The 12205-nt window shown below is 54.2% G+C and overlaps 3 protein-coding genes across 6 annotated transcripts; 2 read left to right on the forward strand and 1 right to left on the reverse strand.

The window, feature by feature from the left end:
- Positions 1-684: 684 nt before the first annotated feature.
- PV09_06535 (polyadenylate-binding protein, cytoplasmic and nuclear) lies at positions 685-4352 on the reverse strand. Of its 4 annotated transcripts, XM_016360189.1 has the most exons (4): positions 4081-4352; positions 3951-4024; positions 2338-3851; positions 685-2281 (listed from the first exon to the last, which is right to left on the reverse strand). In XM_016360189.1, exons 3-4 carry the CDS (start codon positions 3808-3810, stop codon positions 1535-1537), a joined length of 2220 nt encoding a protein of 739 aa, XP_016211901.1. In that variant the 5' UTR covers positions 3811-3851; positions 3951-4024; positions 4081-4352; the 3' UTR covers positions 685-1534. The 4 variants fall into 4 exon arrangements, with proteins under 4 accessions (XP_016211901.1, XP_016211899.1, XP_016211900.1 ...); XM_016360187.1 differs by having other exon boundaries at positions 2338-4024; XM_016360188.1 differs by having other exon boundaries at positions 3951-4352.
- A 716-nt stretch (positions 4353-5068) lies between these two features.
- PV09_06536 (uncharacterized protein) lies at positions 5069-8613 on the forward strand. Its single transcript, XM_016360190.1, has 3 exons — positions 5069-5363; positions 5451-8303; positions 8388-8613. Exons 1-3 carry the CDS (start codon positions 5284-5286, stop codon positions 8425-8427), a joined length of 2973 nt encoding a protein of 990 aa, XP_016211902.1. The 5' UTR covers positions 5069-5283; the 3' UTR covers positions 8428-8613.
- A 598-nt stretch (positions 8614-9211) lies between these two features.
- PV09_06537 (uncharacterized protein) lies at positions 9212-12138 on the forward strand. Its single transcript, XM_016360191.1, has 2 exons — positions 9212-10335; positions 10423-12138. Exons 1-2 carry the CDS (start codon positions 9930-9932, stop codon positions 11877-11879), a joined length of 1863 nt encoding a protein of 620 aa, XP_016211903.1. The 5' UTR covers positions 9212-9929; the 3' UTR covers positions 11880-12138.
- The last annotated feature ends 67 nt before the right edge of the window (positions 12139-12205 follow it).

The raw sequence follows: 12205 nt of genomic DNA on the forward strand, positions 1-12205 counted from the left end.
CAATTATACGTTTCGATGAAGCGTGGATTTATTAAGCGATTTGTCAATGGGCTGGAGTGAGACTCTTTAAAGTTGGATTGGATGTTACGATAGACCAGAACCAAATTCGAAATGCGAAGTCGGCGCGATGTCACATGCAGTCCCGCGTAAATCCACTCATTGTGAAACTAAACGACGCCCTGCACCCTTCGTGAATCATGCTTTGGACCTGCGCCGTCTGCATCGAAATCGAATAAATTGTCTATTTCCTATGACTCAAGTAACTGATGGACATGCGGCAGTGAACAGAGTGGTTGGGTGTTAGTCGACCTGAACGAACTCAGTCCTGCGATGGTATAATTGTACCCTTATTCTTCTTGCAATGAACTTTGTTATTCTCCTAGAGATTAAAAGAACTTAAGTTAAAGGTAGTCATGAAATATTATTAACCCGTCCGAAGGTCATCTTATACATATTATAGCGCGTTTTCGCGTGGATAACCATCTAGGGTAGCCGTGGCAAGTAGCTGCGGAGCCTGAGAAGAAAAAGAAGAGAAAAAAGAGAGTAGTAGGAGGAGCGTATCACTTTCCTGCCTATTCTTTGAGACGCAAATATTGTCACTTTTCACACTCGCGATTGATTGATCTTACCTCGCATTAGAAGCGCATTTCCAGAAGCACAACACAAGAAAGAGGAGCTAAGGAATCTAAGATGATCAGTCTCTTATTCATCCTACCTGACCACGCACACCGTCTATCAAATACTGCTGCCCACAACCGCCGCCTCCATACCACCTGTGATCATAAACTATAATACAAACTTTCTGTGAAAGAAAGATCCACACAGTTCCCAACTTCTTGAGCCCACTGCTTCGTCTCCATTACTACGTGATGTAGGTAGAATGAAGATGGATATGCTCATACAAGAGTGGGGGATCGAAAGATCAAGAAGCCAGTGACAGTTGAACTTATGAGAACAACCGTCACAGACTACGAACCTCCAAAATACTTCTGCGCAAGATAAGAGAGCATATCTGTGTTGTTGAATACCTGGGCCCCTTTCCCACAAATAACCCAAAGCCGTCGAACCCCAGTTAAACAACTAAGTTGCCTCCCATGTGCAAAAGCTATGTTTGTGGTGGGCAAAGTTGAGGTTCATCGGGTATCGCGCAAATCAAACAACGGCGAAAAAAGAGAGAGAGAAAAAAAACAAAACGTCCACTTGGGGAGGGGAAATGGTGGTAATAGTAAAAAGTGCATACAAACAACAAAGGAGAATGGATCTGGATTTGGTAACCGATCACCGTCGAAAGCGAGAAGCTACGTTCCAGGTCAGGACGAATGAAAATGAAGTACCAGCTTCCTTGGGGCTTCGGTCGGGCTGCCGATCACGAAAAGCCGCTGAATATTCGAAACTTTTGGACGCCGTTGCCTTTCCATCCGTCTACTATAACGCCAAATGGAAAACGCCGGAGGGGAAAAGCCGAAGAGGGCGAGAAAGTCGGACCGTTAGACGCAGACCATCGCGGGAGCGGCAAGAGAAGAGACTTGTCCGTCTATTCAGTCTTGTCAGCATCAACGCCATTGGTAGCAGCCTTAGCGCCCTCTTCGCCCTCGCCACCCTTACTCTTGATATATTCGTCATAGACAGTGAGTGCCTCTTGGACCTTGCTACGGAGAGCATTGTCATCAGAAATCAGGTTGACGAGTTCGGCATTGTCCATCTCCAGTAACATTCCAGTGATCTTTCCAGCAAGCTCGGGATGCTGCTCATGGATCTTGGGATACAGAGCCTCGCCAAGCATCTGCTTCTGTTGATTTGGTGGCGCTGCATTCAGAACATTCATGTCGATACTAGGAGCAGCTGGGCCGTTACCAGCACCACGACCTCCTGGGAAGCCGGCCATCTGCCCGCGAGCGCTCGTAGCGCCACGACCAGGCTGGCCGGCTGCACCGCTACGCATGCCACCTTGTGGCATGTTCGGAACTTGAGGCATACCGGGCATACCCATCATGCCACGACCGCCGCCACGTCCACCCATAGCTTGAGCGGCTTGGGCCATCTGGAGGTACGCGGCTGGATAGTTGGGGTAGGCACCAGGCATGTTGGGTGGCAGACCATACATTGGTGGCATCTGTTGGCTGTTTGGCCCACCACGTCCGCCTTGTTGTGGGATACCCGGGAAGCCGCGTCCGCCTTGCTGAGGCAGGCCAGCAGGGAACGGCATTTGACCACGAGCGGCGGGAGGCATTCCTGGGAAGCCTGGCTGGCCTGGGAAGTACATGTTCGGCTGCATGAACGACTGCTGTATGTTAGCATGGTCCGACAATTCATGAACATGGTCATCACACTACTGACCTGCTGTGGCATTGAGCCGAGAGCGGCAGCTTGCTGAATTCGCATCTGGTTTCGAGCCTGAATCGTCGCCTCGAGCTGTGACTTGCGCACATCCTTGCGCTGAGCCAAAGCGACGTACAGTGGCTTACCGTCTATCATCTTCTGATTCATTTCACCCACGGCCTTTGTGGCCTCGTCGGGATTGCTGAAGCAGACGAAGCCAAAGCCTTTGCTCTTGCCCAGGATCTTCTTCTCGCCTTTGATGGTGACCTTATCCATCTCCTTGGTCAACTTCTCAACATCTTCCCCATCCTCCTTCTTCTCTTCACCTTCCTTCTCTTCCTCGTTCTTCTCGGCGTCATCTTCACCTTCACGGGCCGGGATGGTGTCGCGCATGATCTTTGCCGAAGTGATAGTGCCGTACGGAGCAAACATCTCGCGTAGCTTCTCGTCATCAACGTCATCAGAAAGGTTCTTGACGTAGAGATTGACTCCCTGGTACTTGTTCTGCTTCTCGAGACGAGCAGCCTCGTACTGCTTGCGAAGCTCCTCCTCACGCTCGTGCTTCTTTTGAGCACGGCCAACATACAGCTTTTGACCGTTGAGTTCGCTGTCGTTCAGCTCCTCTACCGCCTTGGCGGCGTCAGCATGGTTTGCAAAGTTGACGAACCCAAAGCCTCGGTGCTTGCCGGTCTCCTGGTCCATCGCTAGAGAGGCCGATGTGATCTGGCCGTACTTCTCGAACAGCTTGCGGAATTGCTCCTCGGTGACTTCGCTATCGACGTTCTTGACGTAGATGTTGGTGAAGTTGGCTTTCATCTCCTCAAACTTGCTCATGCGCTCCTTCTTGGGGATATGATGGCCGACGTAGACCTTCTTGTCATTCAACAACATGCCGTTGACGTGCTTGATGGCAGCGTTGGCAGCTTCAGCCGTCTCATAGTGGACGAATCCGTAGCCCTTTGAGTTGCCCTGTTCATCCTGAGCAACCTTGCAAGAGAGAATGTTGCCAAAAGCGGCAAAGGTGTCGTGCAGAGCCTTGTTGTCGATGGCGGTATCAAGATTCTTGATGAAGACATTGCCCTGGCCCGTCTTTCGCAGGGCAGGGTCACGTTGTGACCACATGATGCGGCAGGGCTTCCCCTTGATCAGGGTGTAGTTGAGCTCCTCAAGGGCCTTCTCGCCGTCCTCGGAGTTGTTGTAGTTCACATACGCGTAGCCGAGCGAGCGGCGGGTAACGGCGTCACGGCAAACACGGATGGAGGCGACCTGGCCAACGGACGAGAACAGCTCGAAGAGCATGGCCTCGGTGACGGAGGGATCGAGCTCGCCGACATAGAGAGAGGCCGAGTTGTGATGGGTGCTGGAAGGAGCGGCCGAAGTAGGGGTGGGCACATCGCCAGTGGCGCTTGCCGTGGTGGAGACATCGGTGTTGATGGAGGTGCCGTTGGCAGGAGCGTCGGCGGTGACGGAGGAAGGAGCGACGTCAGACATCTTGGTTGAGCGGACGGCGACGTGGGTCGATGGCTGCAGTACTGTCGTTCACGAGCAAAGGTCAGCTCGACTTGCGCTTGCGATCTTGGGTCGCGTTGTCTTGTCGTCGATGCAAGGGGAGGCAAGGAGGAGAAACTGACGCTTTTGAATGTCGGGAGACCGTGAATTGCGGTGTACAGTCGGTGCGTGACTGGCAAGGCGATTGAAACGGCGTCTGCGCTATACGTTAGGGAGCGTGCAGCGGCGAGAGGCGTTCTCGTGGATGCGCACGATAGTGAAAAGTCCCTTGAGCAAACGAGGGGCTGATGTCGCGACCGAGAAAGTTTGAACGTGTCAGTCGTGTGAGGTCGGAGAGGGTGACTTCGGGTGGATGTGTTTGGCGGGTTTTTATAATTTTTTTGATTGTTTTCCAAGTTTTTTTTACTGCGACTCGAGGGTTTTTGAAGGGGGAAGGGGCAAAAGTAGAGCACCCGTAGAATACTCTATTTTGAAGAAACAAGTGACGACGGCTTGACTTTGTGGATTGACTTGGAGTGCGAGCGTCGTCGTGCAACTAAATTTTTAAGAAAAGGGCCCTCGTTGAGGCGTTGCTGCCTGGGCGGCCTTGCACCCAGGCAAGGCAGGCATGGCCGGCTCGCACGTGACCGCCTTCTTGTGCCCGCCTGTGTCGACAGGCCCAAAAAGCTTAGTTAAGCTCAACGTGTTGTTTCCGCTGGCCTCACGTCACGTGCCTCCGCCAGCCGTGAACGCTTCTGCGACCTGCTTGATGCCGCCGGCATGAGTACCAGCTGTCTCGTCCGTCTGCATCGTGCAGTGCGTCGGCCTCGTGGCAGCAAATCTCCGTGGCGACCCCGTACAGACCCGCGGTCCTGCTGGAATTCCTGTGAATGTTCGTGCTTGCTGCACGGCGACTGCGCGGCGAGGCTGAGCCAAGGGCACCGCTGCACACTCGCTCTTCGCCCCTCCGTGCCACGGAACCGCTGCTCAGAGTCCAGACGAGGGACCTTCTGCGTCTTTGGCCCTCGTGGCTGTCGTTCGCTGATCGGTGCCCAAGAGCGGTGCTCAGGCTCCCCGTGCGTGCCGCTTCGCTCCTGAGCCACATGTCGGACACGCTGCCCGCAGTCCATGTCGATGGTGCACACAGCAGAGTCATCACCACCCGCCTGGGCGGACCCTTGAGGTGCGTGCCAGATTTGGCTAGCATTATGCGTCGCGAAATGGACCAATAATTCATATGTCCGAACACCCTCCACCAAAAGCTCGAGCTTCCAAATGCAAGTTACCTTCCCCCAATTACCGTCGTTCCACACCATGGCAGCATGGTGATTGTTTGTTTGCGCTAGCATCCTCCCTTCTCGTATTCTCATGATAGCGCCAGCGCACGTCTAGCCTTTTTCCTCCTTTCCCCCATCCTGTCGTCTCTCAACCCTCGATCCAGACTGAGCCCCCAATGACGCTTCGGGCGCCGCACTCATGAGTTGGAATCTCCTAGAGCGCTTTTTGGAAAGTGACCATTTCAACCGGGACCCGAGCCTGTGTATAGAATATCTATCGTACGCCATCATCGCCCTCCAGTCTTTGATCAGTGTTGAACACAAGGGGACACCTTGCCCAAGCTAACAAATCGGCTTACTCTGCAGTCGTTACGCGGAACATGTCGGCATACACTACGTGCTGTGCAACAAGCTACGCCAGTTCACGTACGAGGAGCTCGAGTTCTTCCTCCCGCAACTATGTCACCTCGTCGTCAGCATCGACAATGAGTCGATGGCACTCGAGGAGTTCATCCTCGACCTATGCGAAGAGTCGGTCAACTCAGCGCTGTTGACCTTCTGGCTCTTCCAGACATATCTGCATGACCTGTCGTCGAATCCGCAGTCGGTGCATTTCAAGACCACGAGACGGATATACAACAAGGTGCAGCGGATTGTGTTTGGCGCTTCGGAGGGTTTACACAGGGAGAAGATCAAGGAGAATGTGCTACCCGTGACGGTGCTGGCCAGTCTTGTACTTGCTTCTGTGGCTGCGCCGATATTACCACAATGGGCTGGACCTTTGGCCGTCGCGCAGTCAAGAAGACCAAGGCCTACGGACGATGTCATCTCTGACGCGGTGCACATGGCAAAAGTGTCAAGAAGCAACACAGTCGCTGGTACGGGAAGGCCGAGGACGAAGCGGAAATCAACTGGGCCGTCCATCCAAGGCCATTCTGATACGGAAGCAAGAGACCGGCGAAGAAGTGCATCTCAGAGCGCAGATGAACCTGCCAAATCGCCGCAAAAGAGTGATCCGAGGCCGGGTAGCAGCAAAGCGACTGCGCGATCACCTCCAAAACTACGGCACATAACCGGACTGGTAGACGAGGCAAGAATGAGCACATCTTCGTTGCCGGACATCCGATTCTCAGGCAACGTGGAACTCCCAACGCCCCCCGCGAGTGCGGGCATGCGTCCATCAAGGTTGAATAGACGCAACACGACGGCTTCGAATAGAGCCCTCACGCCCTCCGCGTTGACTCGCGAGCAGAAGATTCGCATGCTGAGGTCAAACTACTTCCGAAATGAAACGGCATTTCTCCAAGCGCTGGAGGATATATCGAATCGCTTAGTAATCGTACCGAAACCAGCGAGACTGAGTGCTCTGCGTGCCGAACTGGCCTTGATTGCACAAGATCTACCTGCCGAAGTCGATATCCCTCTTATCTGTCCTGCTGTTCTTGAAGACGGCAAACCCGCCCGAAGCAAGCATCATCGAATTGTGCGAATCAACCCGGCGGAGGCGACGAGCTTGAACAGCGCAGAGCGCGTGCCGTACTTGCTTATGGTTGAAATCCTCACCGAGGACTTCGATTTTGACCCCGACACGGACGAAAATCAACACCTTCTTGCAAAAATCCTGCAGGAAAAGGGCAGGCGTCGTCGACTATTCGACATCACCGATCAGGGCAGGGCAGCCGAAGCGTCAAGGGAACAAGCAAATGAAGTTGTGGAGGACAGCGTGCTCGAGCCTGCGAACGGTGATCTTGGCAACTCACCTCTTCTCCTGTACGAAGATCAAGTGTCGTACCCTTTGCGATCGAAGTCTCCTCTGCCAGATGGCTCGACAATGAAAGCGGCCATGGCCGCAAGATCTTCAGGAGCGACCACTGGCGCGAGATCCTCGCTCACTGCCATATCTACACCCAGAACATCTAACACGGAGCTCAGCAGGTCTAGCAGCCCACTGCCGCGAAAGTCGACCATTCCACTAGCTCGTGGAGCAGACCAACCTGACGTGTCTGCTCTAGCGACGCATATGCGTACCGCCGCCCAGATGCTCGCTCAGCTTGAACAAAGCGGCTCGAAACGACCCAAGGCAGAGGTGGCCGCCATTAAGGCCAAGATCATCGCGAGTATGCAGACCCTCGAGGAACAAAGCTTCTTCCTAGAGGACGGCAACGCGCCGACGTTCGATACCATCATTGCAAAGGCTGACAGTGTTAACACTGATCCTGATCGCTTTGACGAGGCCATCGAAGCAGGGCCTGACCCGAACCTCAACTCTGGCGCGGGCGCAGCGCGTATGGAAAATGACATCAAGACCGGTGGTGTCAGCCGCCGAGGCGATCGTGATGATCCCAGCGCTGCGACCTTTGGCGAAGAGTGGTCAGCGAAAAAGGATCGCATACGCAAGTCTTCGCCGTACGGATGGATGAAGAATTGGGACTTGGTCAGCGTGATTGTGAAAACGGGTGCTGACTTGCGCCAAGAGGCATTTGCGTGCCAATTAATCCGCGTGTGTGCGCGGATATGGGACGCCATGAACGTTCCCGTCTGGGTCAAGGACATGAAGATCCTTGTGACGGGTGAATCATCGGGTCTCATCGAAACTATCACGAACGGCGTGTCGCTGCACTCCCTTAAACGAAGCCTGACACTGGCCAGCATCGCGGCCAACACGAATCCACGAAAGCGGATCGCTACGCTGCGAGACCACTTCGTCAAATCCTTTGGCGACGTGGATAGCGATAGCTACGCTGCGGGTCTCGACGCGTTCAAGAAGAGTCTTGCGGCGTACAGCATGATCTCGTACATTCTGCAACTCAAAGATCGTCACAACGGCAACATCCTCATCGACAACTTTGGTCACATCATCCACATCGATTTTGGCTTCATGCTGTCTAACTCCCCTGGCTCCATGGGCTTCGAGGCGGCCCCTTTCAAGCTCACGCAAGAGTACATTGACGTGCTGGGAGGCGTTGGCTCTCCGGGCTTCGAGGACTACAAATCCCTGTGCAAGCAAGCTTTCCAGGCGCTGCGGAAGCATGCGGAGAAGATTGTCATGCTGGTCGAAGTCATGGGCAAAGGAAGCAAGATGCCTTGCTTTTCCAGCGGGGTTGGCACGGTGGTGAACAGCTTGCGAGCCAGGTTTGTGTTGCATCTGTCCAGAGAGGAGGCAGATGCATATGTCGAGGAGCTGATCCAAAAGAGTGCAGGGAGCTATTACACGAGACTGTGAGTTCGAAGCTGATATTTCTTTTCTTTAATTCTAGCTCTTTCGTCTAGATACGGGCCGGAGGCTGATGTCATTGTGAACAGGTACGACACGTTTCAGTACAGAACGCAAGGTATATACTAAGACTCCCGGCGATGAGGTGCTTGCATATGCATTTTGACGACGAAGGTCACGTAAGCAGAAGGCTGCTGCCACGATGGGATTGGGCGGATTGCATTGCCTCGCAGGCTGGTTGGATCGCGGTATGAGCTCAGATCTTCGCATGGATAGAGTAATGCCAGCGCTCGTTGAGATCCTTTCTCCTTCCCGTGTCCGTTTTGTGCCTGTGTCCTTCATCGCTCTATGCTTACTCCACCTGTCCGTGACCACGCCGCGCCATTTGGCCGCATGAAAAAAGGTGCATGTCAGACCGCTCCCTTTGCACGTGGTGGCCTCGACTCTAGCAGCAGGCAAAGCGTCCTGCAGCCAGGTCATCATCCTTTTCCCGCACTCTTACGTTGCTCCCGTGCGACACCTGCACATTGCAGTCGCACAGACAATTCCTCTCCTCTCTCTCTCTCTCTCTCTCTCTCTTATATAGTAGGAAAAGCATCCCACGCTTGACTCGAGCACGGTTGACCGTAAGCTGGCACGGGGAACACGGAGGGGTCCTCCGATCGTGCCCGAACCGCCGCGCACCTCGATGGCCAAGCAGGCATACAGACGTCGCGTTGTTCCTGAACGGACTCCGCATTGCCGTGCATGGGGTCGGCCTGGGGGAGGAGAAAGAACCTGATGTCGGTGGCGCTTCTGCAGAGCGAAAGAGCTCGAAGTCCGGGCCGGAACATCGGTTTCCGTTTGACGTTTGGCCCTCCCTTCCCCACACACATCTGGATTCTCGAACGATCCCGCCTCCCTCCCTCGCTCCCACCGCTGGAGAACGGGTCCCGGTACGCTAAGAACGACGTCGTTCAGCGCCCCTTTCTTTGCGCAGGCAAACGTAAGCACACGTTATGACTGGCCTGGCTGGAGTCACTCGGACGCTTCAGCTGGCAAGGGCGGTTGTGGGCGACGACGACGCTGGGCCTGGGAAATGGAGGCGCGAGGGTGCTGGGATGCAAGTCTTCTTTTAAAACAGACTAAAGCAGAGAAAAAAAAAATGAGCCTGAGATACCCGAAGCATGAGGAAGGCTAGGCACCGCGGCTGTGACAACCGCCAGGATCGTGAATTTTTTCCTCGTTCTTGACCTGCGTTGTCGTCACTCTTCGACAGGCGCCTTACAACACGTCTGGACCACAGCCGATTTCTCCCGCAGCCAACCTCTGAGCAACCTTCAACCCTTTCCTCGCCAGGGCGCTATAACATCTTGGCGGCACTGCTTCTCGACTTCAGTTTGGCACTTCTCCTCAAACACCAAGGCCTTGGTCCTTGCAAGACACGCGGCTGGAGCCGTAGACCGCCTGGAACGGCCGCAGACTCACATTCACACGCACAGACCGTCTCCAACTCTGTGCGAGCCTCTGCGAACAGTCCACGACCATTTCTACCGCCGGACTGCAACAGCCCAGGTCAAGCAACCGATCTTGAAGGGCGGAAGTCTGGTTTGCAATGCGATTTTGAACGTGAAGAGTTCTGAAAAGCAAGGATGAATTGCCCAATTCGCGTCGATCCGTTGCCGGACGAGGGGCATAACCAGAACCCCTCTGACATGGCCAACGAGATCAACACAAACCACTCTCTCAATGGGAGAAGAAACAGCACACACGGACGAAGAGCGTCACAAATACATCTTGGCGACGGGTGCCATGATGCAGTAGAGTCTATCTCGCCTGTATTTGAGGAGGATGGGTGCGTTCGACCCGCGGGTGCGGAGGCGGAGGTGGAGGAGGCGGCGGCGGCGGGGAAAAACGAGACGAGGGTTTCTGCGGGGCTGACGGGATCGGGTCGCTATGGATGGGTGAGTACGGTGATGACAATGAGAAGAAAACTCGTCAAGTACACCAAGTTCATCGGCCCTGGCTTCATGGTCTCCGTGGCGTACATCGATCCAGGTATGACAGATCCCCGCTGTGCCCGCTCAGACAATTCATCTCCCTTCGCGCATACCGACTGACACGTTCGTCCTCTGCTCTGTACAGGAAACTACGCGACCGATGTTGCCGCTGGAGCTTCGTTCCGCTTCCGTCTTTTGTTCATGATCTTGCTCTCCAACATCTTCGCCATCTTTTTGCAGTCGCTGTGCATCAAACTCGGCTCCGTGACGGGCATGAACCTCGCCGAGAATTGCAAGGCTCACCTGCCTCGCTGGCTCAATCTCGTGCTCTATCTCTTTGCCGAGTCAGCCATCATCGCCACGGACATCGCTGAAGTCATCGGCACCGCGATTGCCCTCAACATCCTGATCAACGTCCCACTCGTGGCTGGGTGCGCGATTTCGATCCTGGATGTGCTCATCATTCTCTTCTTCTACAATCCGACCGGAATGTCCATGCGTGCGCTGCGCATTTTCGAATGTTTCGTCGCGTTGCTGGTCATAGGCGTGGCCGTGTGCTTTTGCTTCCAGCTTAGCCTGATCAAGGCCGTCAGCGTAGGCGAAGTGTTCCGCGGCTACTTGCCTTCCTCTGCCTTGGTCAAGTCCCAAGGTCTCTACCAATCCTGCGGCATCCTCGGCGCTACAGTCATGCCTCATTCTTTGTACCTAGGAAGCGGCATCGTTCAGAACAGACTGCGTGACTTTGACTTGCAGCACCAAAATGAAAGCCGGTTCAGCCTTATGGAAAACGAAGCGACAAACGAAACTGCGAGGCAGTCTTCCGAATCCGAGGACGAAAAGTATCGTCCCTCGCTTGCGGCCATCAAGTCCTGTCTGAGCTACAGCATCATCGAGCTGGCGATCAGCCTCTTTACGTTCGCGCTGTTTATTAACAGTGCGATCCTCATCGTTGCTGGCGCTTCTCTGTCCAACCTTCCCGAGGACCAAATTAGCAACGCCGATTTGTTCAGCATTCACGGCCTCCTGTCAACATCGCTTGCACCTGCTGCAGGCACCATCTTCGCTCTCGCCTTGCTCCTTTCCGGCACAAGCGCCGGCATCGTCTGCACAATCGCTGGCCAGATGGTGAGCGAGGGACAATTGAACTGGAAGGTGAAACCTTGGGTGCGCCGGATCATCACGAGAAGTATCAGCATCACCCCGAGCATCATCATCGCTGGTTCTGTTGGCAGAAACGGGCTGAGCAATGCGCTAGAGGCTAGCCAGGTCTGCCTGAGCATCATCTTACCGTTCGTCAGTGCGCCATTGATTTGGTTCACCTGTCGCAGCAAGATTATGAGCGTGTGGACCGAGGAGCGAGCAAACACGGCAAGACCAAACGCCCTGCCCGCAACGAGGACCGAAAACGACCAAAAGAACGGCTCTCAGAGTGCAGCGGTCGTCGATCTGGACTCCAGTCGAGGCCAGGAGACTCAGGCCAACGGTCGATATGTTGATATGCGCAACAGCTGGATAACAGCTTTTGTCGCCCTCGTCATATGGGGCATGATTACTGTCTTGAACGTGGCGCTCCTCGTGTTGCTGGGATTGAACAAGGAGTGAAGGGAAGAGCAGCGAAACAGGAGAAGATGCGAAGGGAGCAGAAACAAAGGAGTGAATGGAGAATGAACAAAAATTGGAAGACGAAAACGGCGAAGGAAGCGGAGGACAAATTGACTATTCGTATCAACGTGAAGTTGGGGTGTGACTGTTGGTGTCTTTTTCAAAGTCCCCTCGTTGTGCGCATTTGCTATCATTCAGTTCTTCTACCTTTCCCCCTCCAGACGAGCACTACAATTCTTCCCATCCCCCCCCCCCCCCCCCCCCCCCAAAAAAAAAAAAAAAAAAGAAGAAGAAAGAAAGAAAGAAAGAAAGAAAGCATTATCCAA

Source organism: Verruconis gallopava, assembly GCF_000836295.1.
Source record: "Verruconis gallopava strain CBS 43764 unplaced genomic scaffold supercont1.23, whole genome shotgun sequence".
Lineage (NCBI taxonomy): Eukaryota > Fungi > Ascomycota > Dothideomycetes > Venturiales > Sympoventuriaceae > Verruconis > Verruconis gallopava.

Coding starts and splice junctions, on each gene's coding strand:
- PV09_06536 (XM_016360190.1), top strand. CDS start 5,284: ATGAGTTGGAATCTCCTAGAGCGCTTTTTGGAAAGTGACCATTTCAAC. Junction 5,364..5,450: donor CTGTGTATAGAATATCTATC/GTACGCCATCAT, acceptor CTTACTCTGCAG/TCGTTACGCGGAACATGTCG. Junction 8,304..8,387: donor GGGAGCTATTACACGAGACT/GTGAGTTCGAAG, acceptor CATTGTGAACAG/GTACGACACGTTTCAGTACA.
- PV09_06535 (XM_016360189.1), bottom strand. CDS start 3,810: ATGTCTGACGTCGCTCCTTCCTCCGTCACCGCCGACGCTCCTGCCAAC. Junction 2,282..2,337: donor TCGGCTCAATGCCACAGCAG/GTCAGTAGTGTG, acceptor AACATACAGCAG/TCGTTCATGCAGCCGAACAT.
- PV09_06537 (XM_016360191.1), top strand. CDS start 9,930: ATGAATTGCCCAATTCGCGTCGATCCGTTGCCGGACGAGGGGCATAAC. Junction 10,336..10,422: donor CGTGGCGTACATCGATCCAG/GTATGACAGATC, acceptor TGCTCTGTACAG/GAAACTACGCGACCGATGTT.